Source organism: Cottoperca gobio, chromosome 17 (genome assembly GCF_900634415.1).
Source record: "Cottoperca gobio chromosome 17, fCotGob3.1, whole genome shotgun sequence".
Taxonomy (NCBI): domain Eukaryota; kingdom Metazoa; phylum Chordata; class Actinopteri; order Perciformes; family Bovichtidae; genus Cottoperca; species Cottoperca gobio.
The window spans coordinates 6756603-6778392 of record NC_041371.1 but is presented as its reverse complement, the minus strand read 5'-3'; the positions used below and the strand labels follow the sequence as shown (position 1 = coordinate 6778392).

General features: G+C 42.8%; 1 protein-coding gene across 1 annotated transcript in view; it reads right to left on the bottom strand.

Annotated features, from left to right (window-relative positions):
* Positions 1 to 1690: 1690 nt before the first annotated feature.
* insra (insulin receptor a) overlaps positions 1691 to 21790 on the bottom strand; it is a 44331-nt gene continuing 24231 nt past the window's right edge. The window contains exons 3-21 of the mRNA XM_029453919.1: positions 21179 to 21515; positions 17649 to 17788; positions 17116 to 17395; positions 16551 to 16765; positions 15336 to 15462; positions 14590 to 14843; positions 12261 to 12428; positions 10979 to 11177; positions 9832 to 10112; positions 9004 to 9143; positions 8332 to 8491; positions 8026 to 8125; positions 7861 to 7928; positions 6934 to 7163; positions 6224 to 6334; positions 5190 to 5349; positions 4443 to 4572; positions 3753 to 3887; positions 1691 to 3257 (exon numbers count right to left, since the gene is read on the bottom strand). Coding sequence (XP_029309779.1) covers positions 2900 to 3257; positions 3753 to 3887; positions 4443 to 4572; positions 5190 to 5349; positions 6224 to 6334; positions 6934 to 7163; positions 7861 to 7928; positions 8026 to 8125; positions 8332 to 8491; positions 9004 to 9143; positions 9832 to 10112; positions 10979 to 11177; positions 12261 to 12428; positions 14590 to 14843; positions 15336 to 15462; positions 16551 to 16765; positions 17116 to 17395; positions 17649 to 17788; positions 21179 to 21515 — 3593 coding nt within the window. The 3' untranslated portion in view covers positions 1691 to 2899. The remainder of the gene's footprint in view (positions 3258 to 3752; positions 3888 to 4442; positions 4573 to 5189; positions 5350 to 6223; positions 6335 to 6933; positions 7164 to 7860; positions 7929 to 8025; positions 8126 to 8331; positions 8492 to 9003; positions 9144 to 9831; positions 10113 to 10978; positions 11178 to 12260; positions 12429 to 14589; positions 14844 to 15335; positions 15463 to 16550; positions 16766 to 17115; positions 17396 to 17648; positions 17789 to 21178; positions 21516 to 21790) is intronic.

Below are 21790 nucleotides of genomic sequence, written 5' to 3'. Positions count from 1 at the left end.
AAGTAACGTCTTTTTAGTACAATATTCCCTTTTTACGCCTGCATCTCAACCAGAAAAGATCATCCAACAGAACGAGGCCTGTGGATATTTGTCCTGCAGGCTGTAAGACTGCATCCCATCACTCATAACCCACATGCAATACAAAGGCATGATAACCACATGGAGCCAACACTGCTGCCTATGAAGCATGCTCATACAGGTTAATCTACACATGTTATAGGTAGCTATACTTTATATGCAGCATTACAGGAATCTACTCTTTATTGTAAATATTATTAGACATATTATAGTATTTTTCTAGCTCCATATGAAATTGATTGATTACACATGGGTAATGGGGGATTGAATGCAGATTTACAGCCACTCCCTATTTGATATGGCTTCTTATTATAACAAACCATTTACCTGATTTAGTACCAAAACACTAATAAATATATATTTATTGCAAGTTACACGGGAGCTTATTTGCAATTGTTTAGCTACTTGCTACTCTCCGACACACCCGTCTCATTAAAGAGATGTGTGAAGTGTTTTTCTGCACTATGCATATGAAATTAGCCAACAATTATTAACTTTTGGATTAAAAACCTTAAAGAAAAAAGGATCTTTTCACAGCTACAGCTGTAAGAACAGGAGGAATTATATAATATAATTACAGCAGCCAATAACTCCTTCAATTTACAAATTGGCATTTTGAGTATTGTATTAAAACATAAAGCTATTTTGCAACACCATTATATACAAGCTCCTGTGTCTTTATGGGAGACACTGAGCGGGTCACAGTTATAGTTTAAGAGGTTATTATACCGGCATGACTTCCTCTATACCTTTACATGGAAGTAATGAAACTATTTACCTTGAAAGCTTATTTGTTTTTCACATCAGGCTGTCATTAAACATGTATATTCAATATTGTGCAGACATGAGACTTATGTCACAAGTGCAAAGCTTGTAACCTTGAAGTATGTCATCACATGGAGGCTTGTTTCCATTTCAGTGTGGTCCAGCAGGTGGCAACAATGCAAACCATTAAAGCCTGAGCAGTGAGACAGCCTTCCAGCATTATAACCAATTACAGATGATCCCCTCATTACCAGAGAGCATTTGATAAATGATTTTTGATTAATTCCCTACATATAGGTGATAAGTCACAGATATCGGCGGACATATTGGCAGACATACACATGGAAAGTTGCTGTACATAAATATTTTATAGGCTGCATTTCAATGGATCTAGACTCTTATTGCCCAGTTTTTGTATTTAATTAGAGTTCATATTTATTATGAATGTAATAGTCTGTAAAATGTAGAATATCCTGCCTCAGTATACACCTTTATCAAAACTCTAAAGAACACACATTTGAGGGATCATTTGAGTATTTGATTGTGTAGTGTTGAGAGGCTGTAATATATCTGCCAAAGGCTTTTTCTTTATCCGCAAATATCAATATCTGTATTGGCCACAGAAGTCCCATCTCACCCAGGCTGTAGTTTGTGTACATCGTATTGTTGCATGTCTGGCTCTGTTGGAAACAAACTTTTACCTCTCCATACTCAACTCACTGGGATAAAAAGCACACACACACACACACACACACACACGCACATCTCATTACTCACTGAAGAAACACAGAACACTTGAAAAACACTTCTATTAAGAGAATGGAAACAGAAGCACTGCCGGAGTCTCTTCATGAATGCACCTTGCTGCATTATTTACAGCACTATTTTTATTTGATCTTGATATGATGGGCAGACATCTTAAGCTGAAGACGCCAAACACTCTTTTTCTCCCGGGCATCGCGTAGCAAAAAGACCAAGTGCTGTTGGTTGATCATGAGTCCAAAAAAAAAAAAAAAAAAGCGAATTAGTATGATTTTCTGGATTAGAAAAAAGAAACATAAAGAGACTAACATGTAAAAACATTTCTATGACCGTAAATACCTCAAGAAAGACAACATATCAGCTATGTACAAAAACATCAACAATATATTTATATATATATATATTTATATATATTTTTTTATCTTCTATACCCACTAAAATATACCAAAGAAGCAGCTATTGGTCAATCTGAGGAACTCGTTCACCAACATGTTTTTGAAAACAGTTTAAATATCCTTCAGCTGTAAATGTGAAAACTCAAAAATAAGGAAAAGAAAAGAAAAAAAAAAAGATTTTAAAAAATATAACCCAACAAATGTCCTGTGTTTTATCCTGTTGTGCCATTTTGGAATACTGCAGAGTGTGAGGAGGTAGGCCACTTCAACCAGCTTCTCCAGTGGATAAGAGTTTGTTCGAGGATTTGACCATCCAACAGCGTTCCCAAAATCTTTCGTTTTCAGTTCGTCATCCGCGTGTGTACAGAGACTCTGACACGGTTCCATGACAACTGATTTAGGCCACAGACAAAAAAAAAAAAAAAAAAAAAAGAAGAAGGGCACTTTTTTCAAAAACTTAGCAACCCGGGGATGAAGCCTCTTGCTGAATTAGGGGAGAGGGACACAGTCTGGACTCGGGAGGAGACAGTGGGTTTTAGCAGCCTTCTTGTTTGTCAAGAGTTTGTTTCACAGTTGAATCCTTTAATTCTCCCAGTCTAGCACAAACTTGGCAATATATATATATATATATATACAGTATATAAACTACAATCATGAACAAGAGAGACACGGGAGGGTTTGTCCTTAAATACAAAAAGTGTCTTCTGGCAATCCGTGTGTGGACTTGCTGTAGTGTATGTTTGTGGCATCGGAGGAGAAAAATAAGGTCCTGAGATATGCACTGAGGTGCTCCTGTAGAGAGTGTGATAAAAGTGTGATCTATATAAAATGACAACGAAAAACAAAAATATATTTAAATCTATAGCAATGACGTGTTTGCGCGGGATGTGTACAGTATGTTAGGAGGGGCTGGACCGCGGTAGGGCCAGTATTCGTCCGTTGGTCTTTCCCCCATTCATGTGTGTGAACGGGATGTGGTGCTCCTCGTAACTGCCCCTCAGGCCCATGGAGGAGGCCTCGTCCCTGTCCAAACACTGCTCCCTCTGGGAGTAGGATGACGGGTCCAGCGGGATGCTCTCCATGTTTTCCATGTCCAGGTCAAAGTCTTCGGTCTCAGGCGGCTTGTTTTCCTCACTGTAGAAGAACGAGCGCTCCTGGAAGGAAGGATGCAGGTCCTCGCGCAGCATCTCGATGATCTCCTGGAAGGCGGGACGCATCTTGGGGTTGTACTGCCAACTCATCTGCATCAGGTTGTGCCTGGGGGAGTGAGATCACGGTTAAATGATATTCATATCAAATGTTTTGTTTGTTCACCATAGTTATTTCTACAACGCTGTTTTAGGACCATTGTAGGGTTAAAAAACAATTAATGGCGACGAGGGCGTTAAAGTTGTACATTTAAAAGAAATAAACTTGGATGTTCTTTGAGATAAAAGTGGTGAATATGAGTTGGATCACTGAAAGAAGCAAAGCCACTAATTTAAGCAAAATATGTGCTCTCTTTAACGTCAGTCATTATGTACTTATTTCTTGTTAGCGTGTTGTCTGTCTGCTGCGGTTAAGAACAAGTAATTTAATACAACTTAACTATAATTTAAAGGATACAGCTGGTGATGTTCTCCGTTTTTCTTAATGCCAACAAATTTGTGATTTTAAGCAATGTAAATAAACTGCAGCGACTCAATTTGTGTGAACTAATTTAATTATTCTCAATATTCTCTTGTTCATATCCAACCCTTCTCTTGTACTCACAGTCTGTCGGCGCAGTTGTCCGGCCGGTCCAGGTAGCCTCCGTCCATGACAAACTTGAGGACCTGCTCGTTGGACAGGCCCTGGTACGGCTGCTCGGCCAGCGTGCTGATCTCCCACAGCACGACCCCAAATGACCTGGTAAACAAGTGGACGACGGACAACAGCAACACAGGGAAAATGAGGACACGCCAATTAGACACCTGACAGCGTGAATCTATCTGTAAACACTTAGCGCTGTGAGCCCGGGCAGAGGAAAAGAGGTTAGCGACAGTACAACCCCATGATCTGATCTCATATTTCAAAGGCCTTGTTAACATGTATATACGGTGTTTTTATATGGTGTTGAACTGGAGTGTACCAATGACAGTCCAAGAAACACGCCGTCCGACAGCCAGGGTTTCACACGTCACATTTCTAAAGAACCAATCCCGCTTTCCATATCATCAGCGTATTGTAATGGGGAAACGAGGAGCATCAGAGGAGAAGATCAATCATCGGCCGAGTGTCGGGTGCCTTTAAGGGTTTGTTCAATGCCAGGAGAGGAACTGTAATGTTTTACTGTTACTTCTTATCATTTATTTCTCCTGTTTAAGATACTGCTGGACACCAGCTGTCACTCAACACCGTGTTATGTCATGTACAGCATCTCTACGCCGACACACAAAACACAAACTCAGAGGCGTCACTGACCAGCAGTCTGAATGTGCAGTGAAGACTCCGTCCTTCAGAGACTCCGGAGCCATCCACCTGACGGGCAGCAGGCCCTTCCCTCCCTTCCTGTAGTAGTCGGTCTCGTAGATGTCTCTCGTCATGCCAAAGTCTGGGAGGGAAAGATTTTCATTAGTTGCAGACAAAGTTACACTGATGTTGGCCTAACACAATTATTCTTTAACACTGGTGCGTTTCTATTCAGGTTGTAATCGGCAAGATTATCTTTTTAACCTTGTGAAGCACTCTACAATCTTATGTTTAATATGTTAAATAAATACATCTAAATTTGACATGAATGCCCCAGTCTGTCATGCATGGAGTTATATAAGTAATGTCCGGTGTAATTAAAAATACATAATAAATATATGGGTTATAATGGCTACGTGCAAACTTAAAGCCACTGAGGCGCTGCAGACGGGATAGTAACTAATTCATTCAGTAAACACAACACTGCATGTCCAGTGACACAACAGTCCAAACTTCACTTTAACTACCTTCATGTGGAAAATGTATCGTTCGCCCGACAAGCATCGGCAATTATTGATTCATTATAGCGTCCACACATTTCTCCCAAAAAGATACATCAGTGTTTCCCCTGACAACACGGGACAACAAGACTCCCAGTGCACAAACTACAGTAACAATACGTGACGAAATTCTAATTACAAAATCAATCTGCTGTCACAGCGATAAAACGTCAAAAACTAATTTGTGCTAAAAACTTACCTCCTATTTTGACGGTAAGATCGTGAGCTACCATGCAGTTTCTGGCTGCCAGGTCTCTGTGGACAAACTTCTTGGCGTTAAGGTACGCCATGCCGTCTGCGATCTCGGCGGCCATTTGAATCATCTCCTTCAGAGTGGGAGGTGGGCGCCCGGGGTTGTTCTGAGGGACACACAACACATGATTTTTCATTGCTGACACACAGATTCACACATCGTGTCATGTCAACAACACAGGATTTGTTTATTATGACACTTGACCGCCAGCGGATCAGAAGCGTTTTTCACTCGCACAAATCTTTAAACACGGTAAACAAGAGATGGATGCCCAATAAAACACGACACTACCACTTCATGTTTTAGGTGTGCAAATGAGGCCTATATGATTAGCAGGAGGAAACAGGAAAACTGCTGCTCGACGCTTGCACGTGCTCGGACCAGATGGATCCGGTAAACAGTCGCTTCAGTATCGTTCTGTGAGCTGACGAGACGTTTGCGGTCTAGACGAGGGGTTGGCCAGCTGTTCATCTCCACACAAGCCTGTTGGATGTTTTCAGATGACTTTAGGGCTGACTGCTAAACTCCTCTGTCAACGTCCTCCTCCTCCTTTTTCAATCCAAGTGCCATCTGTGTATTTACACACTTCCAAAGATGACACCTCAATAGATAATCACCGTGTACATATAGGTCATCTGTACACAGATGAAAGAGGAGCTATAATGTGGAATTTAATATTGCGCAATGGTAACTTTTAAAGTATAGCAGTTTAAGTTATACTGATAACGGGACACCAATAGATCCATTTTATCATCTAATTAAATGACATTTGGTACATGCTGAATCCACAACCATCTGTCCGGGAGGAAAACAGCAACGTGTCATCAGAAGATGTTAAGAAGTTAACTGCAGATTATCCACACACAACGCAGATAAAGATAAGAGGACTTCTGCATTTATAATGTTGCAAGTTCACCAAACCTAAAAACAAACGTGAGCATCATTTAAACACTTCACATTGAGCGTTGTAACCTCATTACCTCAGCGTCAGGTCGCAGAGAGCGCAGGAAGCTCTTCAGGTCTCCGTGGGTCATCAGCTCCATCACCACCAGGGTGGGCTGGCCTTTAGATACAACACCCAGCAGACGCACCTGGGAGACAAGAAGGAGGGGGTTTTAATTTCAACATGTCGTCTGGTTTGATTGCATTATGCATTCATCTGACAGACAACTGGTCTGGTAACAGCAAGGTGATACTGCTGCCCTTCACACAGCTGAATGTAGCACAGGCCTGTTGTCTGCACGTGACAGGACAGTTAGTACTTAGTATTCTAGATCAGGGTTATTATTGTAAATACAAATATGCAGTCTAGTCTTGTAGAATTAAATACCAAAAACATGATTTAAAAATTGTATCAAATGCCATTTAACCATGCAACCATACAAGTTGATTCCCAAAACCAAAGATTGAAACATTATGGCCATTCCTTTGTGTATGTGTATGTAGCTGCATACATCCCAGACATTAGACCTGGCCCTAACAAAAACAAACTAAATGAAATTGAAAAGTAAAAACTAATTAATAATTCAAAACTATTGTAACCTTCTAGATCAGTACTGCGTCCCAACTATTGGCGGTTAAAACATCTCGCTGGGGTTCGTTGATTACCTCGTCAGTGACCAAAACTAGAAACCACACCGCCTCGTGTTTATGCACAAGGCCAGTTTCAGACATTGTCGTCTCTCCTTACCACATGGTGGCAGATGAAGGCCTTCATGACCGAGGCCTCGTTCAGGAACTCAATTCTCTCTCTCAGGCTGGCCGACTCGTTCACGGTCTTCACCGCTACGTGTGAATCCCCCTCGCCCTTGATGAGCTCTTTGGCGATGCCCTCGTAGACCATGCCGAAGGAGCCCTGACCCAGTTCCCTCAAAATGTTGATCTGGTCTCTGGCCACCTCCCACTCGTCCTCCTCGTACACTGCAGGCACATTTCACAGTAACACGTTACACATGCAGCTTATAACGACCGAGTTCACGTGCACATAAGAAAGCAGTTTAGTTAAGGCAGGAAATTGGATAATGTGATCATGCAAGTAATCCGATTTCTCCCATCTTTCAAAAACTGGGTTTTATTTTTATATGAATTAAATGTTTAAAAAGAAACGTCTGCTTGGTGTGACACGATACTGCAGCTTGTAGAGATTTCTGGCGATGTTTTTAGTAGAGCAGAGTTTGTCCTCATTGCGCCAAACGTTTATTTGTGGAAATCCAATCCGACGGACTGTCATGTGCACAAATCATGTGCCAGATACTAAGAGGAGAGGATTTCTTTCAGGAAACTGCATTTCATTTCGAAAGTTTCAGAAATAAAGTTACTTACGGCTGAAATCTGGGGATAATCAGATTCCCTCAGTGCATGTTATGGCATCAAAAGCAGACAGTTAAGAGTGATAACATGAAACTTATCGTCATCACAAGTCGGGGTAATTAGTCTGATGAAGAGCAGTTGTGCTCGAAACGTCACCTAGGTGGAATACATATGTGGTGTGCCATTTTCACCATCTTTAATCTCTAGCAGGCTTCAGAAACTTCCCAAGCTGACCAATCACAGTTCTTCAAAAACAATATATCCATCTTAAGTTAAAGCTTCTACATGATTGATGACATTTGCTTACCGTCATTAGCACTGAGATACTCTGGGTTTGAAGAGGCGTAGATGGGACCACTAGGCCCTTGAGTTTGGCTAGAAGGAAAAAGACAAAAGTGTTTTTGATTTAAACACAAACTAAATATAACGTAATAAGAAGATGAGTATTGAACAGGATGTGATAACTGCGTACTTCTTCTTGAACATGAAGAATCCAGCCCCGGCCACAAACAGCAGCAGGACAAAGCAGATGACCGGTCCGATGACGATCTTCACGGCGTAAAAAGGATCGCCTGTTCAACACAGCCGGTCAGACGGTGAGTCACATTTCAGGTGAAGAACAACAACAAGCCAAACGATAAACTGGCGCTCAGTGAAGATGCACATCAGTAGCATCTTCAGATCTTGTGATAATGGTTAATGAATCATACGAGGCATGTTAATACTCTGCTTGGCTGGATCTTAAGGTTTTTGACAGCAGCTGGCGGTGGCGACTTACTTGAGTCCTGGACGTAGAAGAACGTGGGCTCGGTCCAGGATCCGTTCCCGGCCAGCGAAGTGGCCCGGATCCTCACCGTGTAGTTCCCAGGATGCATCACTTTCAGCTTGCAGCCACGGGTCACTTTGTACATCTTCCTCGACACGCAGTAGTGCAGCTCCTGCAGGAGAACAACGCTGAGGTTCAGCCAGTGGACGACAAACGACTGCTTCACAATTTCCAAGTTAAAAATAACGTTTTATTTGATGTGGAAAACGTCTTTTATTGTTTTCCACAGCAAATCAAATCACCAGCAATTGGCAGATGTTTTGTGGACCCGTCTCCATAGAGACTAAAACATGGTGCGACGCAAAAAATTACTTCTCCATTAAAGTTTTATGACATTAATGAGACCACAAATTCAAAATACAAGTCGAGTAATAAGTGCTGCCTCTCTTATTCTTCTGTGCTGCAGTAGTTTGGAGATGGATAAGTTTAATTTGATTCTCCTTTAAATGGTTCATTCATTAGTGGCTCATTAGTGGAATGAGAAAGGGAAATATAAAAAGCTTTCTGAGTAAGAATTAGTGAACATGTTTATGCGCTGCGGTGAACTTACAGTGACACCAACAACTGTGTGTGTGTGTGTGTGTGTGTGTGTGTGTGTGTGTGTGTGTGTGTGTGTGTGTTTACCTCAGTGTCTCCCAGTCTCTTGTAGTTGACTTCATACAGGATGATCATACCATTAGGGGACACTGGTTCCTGCCATGTGATGTGAACTGCATTTTCTGTCACCTCGTAGTTGATGGTGCCCCAGACGTTATCAGCTTTGTCTGCGGAGAACAAAGTCACGTAGTTTCATGAATCATATTTCTATCAGAACTCTCTTTGACGAGACTTCCTGTCTGTCTTTACACCGTGCTCTGTCATTTATAATCCTTCACAAAGTCTAAGATCTTCTACTGCTGTGCTTTAAATACACACAATGCTCCAAAATGACGTATATACCCGACGTGAGCTATAAGAGACGTGAACAACAGCTAAACACCTATTTATTAAATTAGCCTTATACCGGTAATAATGTCACTCTTATATTTTTCTTTAATAATTCTTAATGGCCTTTAAGGGAGTGAGGAAGTGAGTTCACCAGACCTCTGCAGCTCCTCGTCTATGCTTGAGGATACATTAGCAATTACATAAGTAATGTAGGCGGGCACCAGGACTTCACAATCTCTGGTTCTGCTGCAGAGTTTGACGATGCTATAGGAGTAAAATAACTATCAGCTATAGCAAGAAATTATGTTTTATTTCATAGGAAGAGAAGAAAATGCGTGACGTCTTTATCAGATTGACTTTTTGGTTATTCCTGCAAACAAAAGATTTGAGGAAATGCATCCCACAGTACAAAGACACCGCCGGAATGAACGCTTTAAGAATCAAAGATGTTGCCGAATATGATGCCAAAGTGGTGATGTGATATTATTACGCAGACCCACACTCTCCCCCTCAGTGCCTCCTTACCTTCAGGCATTGTGCGGGCGCTGACGTACGCTGCCATGCTGCAGCGGACCGGGTCGGTCGGGTGGTTGCAGGCGTGTACTTCAATCTGGTAACTGGTGAAGTGGCGCAGGTTGGAGATGACAGTGGACTCCTTGGCGTGGACAGTGACCACGATCTTTGTGCTTTCAAAGGTTTCCTCGTCCTCGGGGACGCCTGTGCCCTGGGGCGGGCTGGGGGCGGTGGTGAGGAAGAGGTGCGTTTGGTTGGCGATGCCCATCACAGAGCGCCGCTGTCTCGTGCGTCTAAACAAGGCGAGGCAAGTTTTCAGTTTGGAGAGAAGCAACGAAATAAACAGCTGTAGTTGGAGCCACAAGGACATAAAGGGTCTTAAAATAAATATGCGGGTTATCTCCGTCAGCGCTTTGGCCAGCTGTGCGTGTCTAGTTCTCTGTTTTCATTTGTGACACAACTACTTTGTCCCTTTCAGTGTGTACGAGTGCAGCACTGAGTCTTCCAGGAGAGACTGCTGGGATATGTACCCCGTTAGCTCCATATTTAAAAGATTAAATGGTATTGCGTCTCCCCAGTCTCTCTGACAATGACCCGTGTTGCTTGTTGGATCAGCTATAAAACACTTTTCATTTCCGATGCGGTGAGACAACACGCCGTACAAACCACTTCTTTTCTAGTAGAACCCTGTATTTATACAGCGCGGTGTCATCTGGAGTTTTGTTTACTGCAAAACAAGACCGTGCTGGAATGTTTGTTCGTGCAACTGATAAGTGTTTGGGTGTGCAGGAAATGTTAAACTGATTCCCCGATACTAGTGACACGAATATAAAATATAATGGGGGAAGAATTTAGTAACATCATTTGATTTAGCCCAAATGCTCTGCTCGTTTAGAAGAGTGCTCAGCATGATCCAAATGCTAAACACAAGACGGGGCATGTTGTGTGGGAAGATAAATTGAGAGCGATGTTGCACTGGATTGAGTTTGACAACATGAAGACAAAGAAAATAAATGCCTTTCTGATTTAATCCAACTTGACTAAAACCATAGAAAGCAATTCCCTCGAGGACAACGTTCATAAATAACAAAGTTAGGAAACACTACAGTTTCCTTACATTTCATTCCTAAAAGGACAAGTCAGCTGTCAGTTGTCTTACTTGATCTCAAAGACTTCATTGTGGAGGTAATTCTCAAAGGTTTTGCGGTACTCTGAGTCCTCTTTCTCCTTCTTCAGCTCCTTGTCTGTCTTGGGGCAGGAGCAGCATCGCGTCCCCGGGCCCTGCTCCTCTGTCTGGTTCCACTTCTGCTCCTCGTCACTGTCGACCTGAGTGGGCACTCGTGACGGCAACTTCATCCCTGGTGAATAAAAGAATGGAATGGTTGGTGCGATATACACAGACACATAACTCAGTTTTATGCACGCACACACACACACACACACACACACACACACACACACACACACACACACACACACACACACACACACACACACACACACACACACACACACACACACACACACACACACACACACACACACACACACACACACACCTGAGGGGCATGTCTGTCATTGTCATCTCGGAGTCCTCACTCTCTCTTGTGGAGATAAATTACCAGTGACACAACCTCCCCGCAGACTCCCATCTCTCCGGCTGTGCGGGTGTTATTGGAGTTCAAAAGAGGAAACTTTGGGCTCTGCCGTGCGCCCACATTTGAAAGGCACTGATGGCCACGCAAGTCAGGCTGAGACAGGAATAACTGAACCAAGATAAATGTCTGAACTTTGTCTGAACTTGAGTCGGAGCGAGAGGAAGATCCCAGTGCCAGGTTTCACGTGGCTTAAGCAGAATACCGCCCAAACAAACGGATCACCTTCACTGCACTAGGTCTTCTTGCTCAGTGGATACAGAGTAACACAAAGGGGTCACTGTGTTTAAAATGCACTTTCTGTCCATCCTGCTGAGAAACCACGAACAGTGTGTCGTCGACATATTGCTGTTATCGTCTAGACATTGATTTTCTTTTCCAGTTTTGATGATTTGAATGTTGAACGTTATCTTGATCACTTGTAACAGTTGTGTAAGAGCGGGCTGTACATTCCTCACGGCTGAACCACAGACTGGATGATGAAACGTGAGGGATGTAAACATGTGCGACGTGTTTACGCTCTACGCTGGGCTACTTCTTGAGTTTCGGCGAGGATGACAACCTATCATTACAATTATGCTTCTTTAAAGTAGCAAGTAGTCACACAGTGAGATTCCCAGCCCCCAGAGTCGATATAGATATACATATTTGGAAGGGTAATCAGAAGTAGTGAAGAGCTTTGAGTGACAGAAGCTCTAGCACTAATGTTAAGATGCCATTCTTTCTCTCTCAGACACGTAAAAGCACAAACACAGAAGCAGCACAACCACAAACAATGTGTCTCACCCTTCTGGCAGTAGTCAAACTTGTAGAGCTCGCTGGCTTCAGCCTGGCGCTGGCAGAAGACCAGGTAGTGAGTGATGTTACCGTTGGGGTCATTGGGAGGTTTCCACTTGAGGATGATCTGGGAGGAGGAGTTGGACGAGGAAATGGGGTCCAGCGGGACTGAGGGTTCTGTGGAGACAGAAACACAAAAGGTTTAATGAGTAGGATTGGTTGATCCTAGGCAGGGCCCCTTGAAGCATACTAAGTTGTTTATCCATCGATCCCTTTGTTTGTCTCCGAGGGGAGGCCGTGTGCTCAAACACAAAACCCAAAGTACGTAAATACACCTTGTAAACACAAAGTGCAAAATGACTGAGAAACAGGGTGCACGTGGTAAAACAGATCTCGTCCTGATGCATTGAAAGAATCATTGGGATTAGTAAAAGAAAGCAGAAGAGAAGTGCAGTTTTGATCTCATTTGCATTTCGTGTCCCACTATAGATAATGAAACACACACAGGGCGTTGCTCTGCGACAAACAGCTGCCTGCTCGGGGTATTTGCATTTTTTGTTTATTACACTACTTGTACGAGTTTTGCTCTTGTACACCTGAGTGAGTACAATGAGTGCTGGATGTCCATATCTGACAAGTTAATGAAGACCAAATAACAAGATATAAATGTTTAGTCCTTTCAGCACGCTGGGCAGCACAGAAGATATTTTTACAGCATTTTTGACTCTTCGTTGTCTTTTTCTCAATTTCTATTCTAAAAGAGTTCAGTTCTTCTTAAGTGTTAGGCTGCGGTTCACATGTTTAGTTTCAGTTCTTGTATTTTCTAGGTGTGGTATTGCTATAATATATATATAGAAATACAAAAATACAAATTATTTCTGTTAATTCTTTTCTTGTCTGCTGTAATGACCTTGGTTGTCACAGATATGCTTCCTATGTGGTGATCAGGGATATTTAACGTGAGACACATTACTCTTTACTCGATCCTACTTAGTAAACACAGATTAGCTGTACTAACGCAGGAGGCATAATAAACATGAGTCAGCGTGTGCAGGACGGGGACTCTGGCACCAACTGCTTGTTGATGCTGAAAAATGTATTTGGCAGCTACATAATCAGTGTTTCCGATTGTTTTGTTTTCATTTTATACATCTAAATGTGTTTTGTGGTCTTTGATTTGCATCGAATGTGGGCAGCTGGTAAAGTGTGTCGTCTGTGCTGCGATTTCAAAAGGAGGTCACCGGCGTCCTGTGGCAGGAACACCGACTGGCATCGCCGTGTATCTGATTGTCTGGTGAGCCGTCTTCTGAGTAGACGTAAGAGACACTTTACATCTTAAAAGTGTCACGGCCTGAGGTGGATTACGAGAACACACAAATATTATTAAGAGAAAACTGTGTGAGGAGGAGAACAAATGGGCGGAAAGGATATCAGACTGAACCCTGAGGAGACACAAAGACACAAGCTGCGTCGTCAACGTGTAAATGCGTTGTCCCCGTTTCATGACGGGGCAACACACTGGTCCGACTGCATTGTCAGACTAAGTTTCACCAGCAACAGCTTATTCGTAATGACAGCTTTGCCCTTCTGCAAGGTATTCTGGTTAGACATGACACAGACCAGGAACCCGGAGTGGTTGCCAGACGGATATAAAACAACCCTCCCTTGACACGGCCGACTGACTGAGTGATGCGTCTGCCGCTGGAAGCTTGTTTTGTGAGAGCGAGGGATGTCATGTTTGATGCGGTTTATCAGGAAGGAAAAGCACATTGTGTAAAAGGAAGCCGGTTAGACAGGCCGTCATGACTACGACAAACTCAAACTGCACACAACGCACACTGTGGGTGGTAGAGTGCAATTTAGTACTGGGGAGGAGATTTATGATCTCTGCGTGACCGCCTGATGCAGACACCTTTCACAAGGTAGCGCCTGTTGGTCCGTGGCACCCCAGGCGGATCGTGCCATCTGTCTTCCTCTTTCCTGTTCTTGTGCCAAGGACATTTTGGTAGCTGCCAGACTAACGCACACAACACTGAGTCTACTAGTCAGTGATAGTAACCCAGACCCTAAGAATAGTTCACTTCTAGCAGAAGTATAAGGTTGTTTCCTCTACAGGAATGTAATCACTACAACTTTTAATCACCTGTAAGACTTTAGTTTGAGGTTCTACCTTGTGTTTTACGAGAAAGAAGTGTGGGACAGACAATAACGGACTATTGAGGAATAAATGTGGCTAATATTGATTTTCTTTTAAGTGTGGCGTAATGTCCTTTAAATTAGGGACGGCTCGATTCCACAGTATTTTTTACCCAAGGACACAAATCTAATTCAGTCTTACTGGTGGCGTTGGTGCGAACATAGATGATCTCGCTCTTGGCTCCGTTGACCTGGTGCTCGTCGGAGGCTGAGAGCTGGGTTTTCACCATTATGGCGTACTGCGTCCAGGGCTTCAGTGGCAGGATGAGATGACCCGGTTCAAACTGGTCTTTGTCCCCCTCTGTGGCTCGACGTGGAGGGTCCACGTCAGCAATCACCCAGCTGTTGGAGCCGCAGGCGTCCTGCCCGTCAAACTCAGTTACGTTCTGAAAAGGTCTATTGTGGGGGAAAACAATAACAGTATATGAAAGAAATCTTTTTTTATTTATATGGAGGCCTAAATTGTATTTCAGTTGAGAGAGGATATTGAGTTTCAGTTTGAGAGCAATTTATCATTGAGTGCATCGGACCGGTCAGCAGGTGATTTCGTATTTTGTCTGGTCACCCGCAGGCCACGCTCTAAATAAAGCACATTTGAACTTTAAACCTATGTCCTTAGCATATTGATATTATTCAGGAAGTTTATATCAAACAAGTAGCCCTTCATATCACCCTCTACCATTCAGGAAGCTCCTGCTCTCGACCCCTGGTATAGTATATGTTATATGTTATAGAATTGCTCTGCAAGTGTTACATTACCACTATCCCCTACATCTAACTGATGTTTCTATTCATCTTTTCCTGATCTATAAAGTACTTAAGCAGCTAAAAACAATATGTGTCTGGCAGAGATCCACGTCTGATTGTTAACGATGAAGATCAACTTACGCTTCTTTGTAGAGCACCATGAAGCCCAGCAGGTCTCTGAAGTCCGACGGCCAGAAGGATTCCCACTTGACCATTATTTTATCGCTCATGGTTCGAACCTGGGTGAACTTCAACACGTGGTTCTCACCTGAGAAACGACAACAAACTGTTAAAAAGCAACAAACGGCAGTAAAAGTTCAAAGCAAAGCGAGAATTTAAATGTCTGGTTTAAGGAGATGTCAGTGAAGAAACATCTGGATTTGGTGATTTAGAAAGACACATCCAGATGTCCTGGAGCAGCCGCCCGGCTCCACCTACTCGATCCTTTTAAGTAGATTAAGTCTCGATAAGACCAGAGGTTTATAAAGTATGACACCGTGGGTCCTCCCTCAGACAAAATTGAGACAATGCGTCAGATTTTGGGGTTCCTGCTCTTTTCTAGAGATCTTTCAGGACTTTTTCAGTGATCATCTCACCATACAGTAATATGTTCCTCTCTGTGCCGTGTGGTGTTTAAAAAGATGTGCAGTCTATAGCTATAACTTATCTATGAAATCATCTCTGCACTTCTCTTACTGTGAAGCTGCCGCTACAAAAATCTAACATTTCATGTCACGTCGGTCCATTTGACCTCAACAAGGCAGCATTGTGTTTGAAGGGACTCAAGTTTACACAGTTTTTTTACAACATAACTAAGAGCAGCCTATTCAAAATACTCTCGTCCATAAACTACCATTTGAAATGTTTATTAGCCCTTTCATACAGCCATGTTATCTGTTCTGGGGAGCTCTGAGAGATACACATCTCATTTAAATGTGTTTTCAACGACTGGAAAATTGCTCAGCTTGTTTTGCTAGGTCCTCCAGGATGTGAACAAGAGTTTCTCTTATTTCCAAACTAATAAAGGAAGCGTATCAAAAATGTATAAAAGAAAGACGATCTCATCGTCTGTATCGATATAAAAGCACCGTGAACTCATCCCTGCGCCCTGTCTGCCCGTAACTTGAGTTGAATATGTAGTTTAAGATGGAAGAGATAAAAATAAAACACGCTTATCACGGTCACCATGTTAACGGTGCTTTGCTCTGTTGGTTGTTCCCAGTTAATCTGTGTCAGTAAACACATCGGGACAGGAAATGACCATCATAACAATAACTGGGACAGTGTTTGCGTCTGTCTCTTGTGTTTTTCTGTTGGCATAGTAACTCCTGCAACAACGGACATGTTTTCTCTTACACGAGGCCTGGTCCCCGTTGTTCTTGGTGGCGATGTCGTTCTGGACCTGCCGCTCTATGGTCCCTGACACCTTCTCCATCTTGCGGATTTCAGACATGCAGAGTTTGGAGTTGTAGTGGAAAAACATGCGTCCCTGCAGGATGGTCAGCTTGTGTTTGGACCAATCCCAGAGCTGCCGCAGGTTCTGGTTGTCCAGGGCATAGAACGAGTAATTTCTGGAAAAGAACACGCAAAATTGCATGAAACATATATTTTTTTACATTTATCTTTAGGATGTTATGAAAGAGTAACATCAACAGAAAAGGATTTCAGCGTGGTTAGCCTACAATTTGCATCATATGCCTATCCGTTTGCAGTTTCTACTGTAAGTGTAGCCCATTGTGCAAAAGGAGTCTTCCATCTTGTCTGAAAGAAGCCTCATGTATGATTTGGGAACGTCTAACCAAAAACAGTTACCACAGAAAGACATTTTCAAAAGGTCAGTCCTTCCGCTTTTAACTCATAATTACAGGCGGAGGCTCTGACATGGCGAGGATGAGATGAGGCTCAGAAGACGGAGTCTCACCCGATTTCCTGTTCCTCCCCACGAATAACACGGAGTTTGCGGAAAAAAGAGAGGGATACGAGGGCGTAGGAACGTCGCACTGTCAGGTAGCCAGTGATCTCCTCCAGCTGGCCCAGGCTGGCCTCCAGTTCAGCTGCTAATGTTGTCTGCAGAAAACCAAAAGACACAAGCCCTGAAGTGACTTCTGATTCTACAGCATGCTTATGACAAAAGCTCCAGCTGTTCTCTGCCAACAAACTGTTCTCTGTTTTCACTTCTGGCTCCATTTTCTCCTCCCAATCTGTACGGACACAAAAATACTTTTCCTATACATTCTTAAACCCACACGAAGAACCAAAAGCTCCTTTCTATTGTCTCAGACGGAATGAACTCATGCAAACCTTTAATATTTGTTGTTATGTGTTCTCTGTTTATGGATGTTTACATTATTTAAATGTATTAGAAAACACAATGGTTTCTTGGACTGTAGTGTAAGGTCTTTGTTGCTCGGTTGTCGTCTGTGATCTCATTCCAGCAGACAAACAGATACTCACTTCCTCCGCGCAGGTTGATGATCAGGCTCCCGTTGAGAACAGTGCAGCCTCTCAAAGCCTGGGCAGCCGTGACAGAGTCCACAATTTTCAGACCCATACATACTTTGGGACAAAGCCCTGCACAGGGAGTGCAGTTGAGCCTATAGAACAAAAGGGGGGAATAAACACTAATTATGAATTGTTGGAGACATGAAACCGCTCACAACAAGGTCTGTGGATTATCTTAAGTAACAGCGTCATAACGTCTGGAAAGAGACAATGCTGTTGAGGTCTTCAAACGTATTTCTTTGGCGCTTTGAGCACCACAAGCCGAGTGCCATCTATTGCTATTATATTCAGAAGGCCTAAGAGGGAAACAATATGCATTTTTGAGTTGAACTGTCCCTTTAATTAAGCTCTTAGCTGCACTGAATGCAGAACAAAAACATTGAAACTGAAGCTTTACTCAACTTTGTTTTGTTTTTTTGTTGGAATTAACTGAAATTAACCCAAAGCCAACCCTTCACCTCAGCAACACAGTTGGACAACCTGGCTTAAAATAATTTCATAACAAGTCTCTTCTCACAACTGATATATGGTCACGGCTTTGTGTGTCAACCATATTAACCCATTTCCTGAAAAGCCGTCTGTACAACACCCACACTCATAAAGCGGTGAGTGCAATCTATGACGGGGTAAAAATCCAAAGTACACAGCAACCAGAACGTTTTTTTTTTTTAAGGTTTCAAATTGAGCCATTGTCTTGATTGTGTTAAAGTATTTTTGCTGCTAGCTGGTTTATGAGGTTAGAGAGCCTTTGTTTAGTAACAGTTGAGTAAGCCGTCAGGACAATTACAGAAGAATGTGGCCTTTCTTTTGTGAATGCCAAATAATGACAGCTGGTGGCAGCTTTGGATTTCATGGCACTGCTCGTCCGATCTACAAGGTATAAATACATGATATAAGAGGTAACAGAGGCTCTTGTAAAAGAGATTAATGACAGCTTTCAATTACAAAACAAACCATCTGTGTGACACAAACACTAACAGAAAAGACAAAACAGCTGAAAAGTGTGTATGTCTTGCAAATAAAAGAAGGTTGAGGGCATGGGGTTTTTTTTTCATTTCGTAACTCTCCTGATCTATCTTGAACTTCTTCCCTCTCTAGTGCCACATCTGCACTTTCAGCCATAACGCCTCGGAGTACACCGCTTATCCACAAAGCACTTTCATTTCCACAGCTTAGTTTAAAGCCAGCGGCGGGAGAGAGAGATGCCAAAGAGAAGAGATGTGCCATAAGGGGAACAGAAAGGGATTCAAAGTATTAAAAAAAAGGCTGCGATATGAGTGCGACAGGGTTCACTACAGGTCAACAGGGTTCACTACAGGTCAACAGGGTTCACTACAGGTCAACAGGGTTCACTACAGGTCAACAGTAGTCTAAAGGTTTAGCTGACATTGTTGATCACCTGGCAAGAAGTGATCAAATCCGCACATTGAGAGTCTAAGTTTAATGAAATTTGTTCAAGCATTTTCCAAAGAAATGAGCGGCAATGTAGGCAAAACGAAATTATACAATCATATACAAATATATACAAATATATTCATATATCCAACGACAATTAGATTTCTATTGAAATACAATATTGTAATGAAATGACTTTGCTTTATTCCAATTATTCTATAAAAAGAAACATATCTATATCACTGAGGACGGTATCATAAATCGTAACTTCTCATTATGTATATATTAAGTTTATATTTCATGTTTTTACTTGCACTATTTTATACAGATACAGATTTTGCGTTCTGATTTATTTGTTATAGATATTTCTTGAGCATGGTTTTAAGTGTGCATGAGGCCTAAGATTCTTATAGCAAATGCCTCCTAGTCTTCAACTGATGCACACATTATAAGAATAAAGAAATAAGTCAATAATGTTTCATATTGTATGTTTTCAATGTGGGATGAAGAGCTGCACGGAACATTTTATTGAGCGGATAATAAATCAGGTTAAAAAGGAGCAGTCCTTGTCATTATTTCTGCTCAACACATGAGAACATCTGCGTGTGTTTGCCTTCCCTTTCTGATTAAATTCAGTAGCACAACAATGGCTGAGGTGCACTTGAGCAAGGCACTTCACCCTCATCAGCTCCAGTGGAGCTGGATCTGCTCAGAGAGGCCCATGAGAAACCTCTCAGGTGTGAATGTACAGTTTGTAACTCTATGAATGTGAAGCTGCGTGTTGTTTGACCAGAGATTAGGTGCTTGGCAAATCCTGTGTGGAAAAAATAAAGGTTAAACACACATTCATTTTCCTTGACATCACTGTTGTTGGTGACAGACTGCCCGGACTACACTGCTGCGGCTGCTTGTCAGACAGACTCACTATCTATTTGCACCCAGCCGAGGCAGTGGAGGCCCTGCACCCCAGGTCACTGACAGTCTCCCCTGGCGTTTAACTGCCACCCAGTCAACTAGCCGGCCATGTAGTAACAGAATACAACAAAGTCTTAAAAGATCCAGCTGCGTTTTCAACCTCTGCCCGAGCAGACTGATTAGGGCTGTTTGGAGTGTCTCACAGGCACGCCCACACTAATCAACAGCCCTGTCACGGTCAATGAAGTTGTCAAAGAGGGTCAAAAGAGGGTATAAAGGTCAATGGCAAGTCACCGCCCAACTTTAGAGAGGGAAGTCTGTTCGGATGCAGTTAACGAAGATACGTGCACAACAGGTTGTACATTATCAATGTGGAGAAAAGAGGAAAAACACTTCACGTCTCGTCCGTGCCTATAGCTCGCACACTGCACTGCAGACACCAGCAGTTGGTAAACAACCATCAATCATTTGTGCAGCGTGTGAGAGAAACATTTTTTTTTTTTTAGCAGATGGATACAGAGTCAAAATCAGAAACCTAGATGTGCCAGGCTTCCTACTGCGCTGCACCTCTTTGACTTAGCCGTCTGCGGTCTCACACACATGCTAAAAAGTGTGTGTTTTGGCACGTATACAGAGTGCTGTCTGAGCTCAGCAGGAGGACCTTCAGTTTCTGCTGCGTCACTCTGCGATAGAAACACAGTGACGAGCGCTAAACCAAGGCACAATGTTTCACAGATCTTTATTACAGAGTGGGGTCTGTTGTTGTTATTGTTGTTCTCTGCTGTATTATTTGTTTTTATTCAAAAGACACTCTTTTTGCATTATTGTTGTATGATGAAATGAAAGTAAAGAATATAAAGAAAGAATTTGCAGAAGAACATAAGTTGTGAATGCTTCCAGCAACCACCTATGTTCTTTACACCCAATAATAATGAGAATTATTTAGTAGGAAGCAAAAATACATTTAGTAAATTAAGGCATTGTTTTAAATCAGCAATGTATAGTATATGGGTTTGTGGGGAAATAAACACAAGTAGGATAATTAACAATGTAAGGGCCCAGGATTAAATATTGAATGTGAATGTGTGTGTAGAATATTTAGCCTGCTTCACTGATCACACTTTCCATCAGACCATCAAGAGCCCATTAGACCGGCGTGAGTGTTTACTTACAAGGAGGAGTTGACGGTGGTGTAGCCGGAGGGACACTCGTGGATGCAGGCTCCGTTGTGGATGACGTACTCGTGGCAGTCGGGGCTCTTGCTGTGCTCCTTCTCCTGCTTGCATCTGTTGTGGAGATCCTGGCAGAAAGCAAAGGAGACGCAGCGCCAGCCCTTGTAGGTGAAGTGGTTTTCAGGGCAGCGCTCCACACAGTTGTTCTTGTGCTGGAGGCCGCGGCAGGCCACGCAGTGATTGGCCGAGTGGGGTTTCAGGCAGCCGCCCAGACACTGGTCGTGGCAGCACTGGTCGTCCTTGGTGCAGGCTCGATGTTTACACTGAGCAGGGCACACTGCGGGTGAGAGAGGAACAACAAAGTTAGTGAGGTGAGACAAGTTAAAGAAAAGGTTGAATGTGAGCGGCAGGAAGAGAGACAGGAAACAGAATCTGCATGCAAACACCTAAACACGATTTCAGTTTCCCAAGTGATTTTAATCTTCAACGACAATTTATCTTTACATCTCAAACTCCACAGAAATCCCATATTGTCAGAACTCTCTGTCCGCGAGAGGGAAATCCCTCCTCCCTCACGAGCTAGCAGCCCAGAGGACCATCTGTCATTGGCCA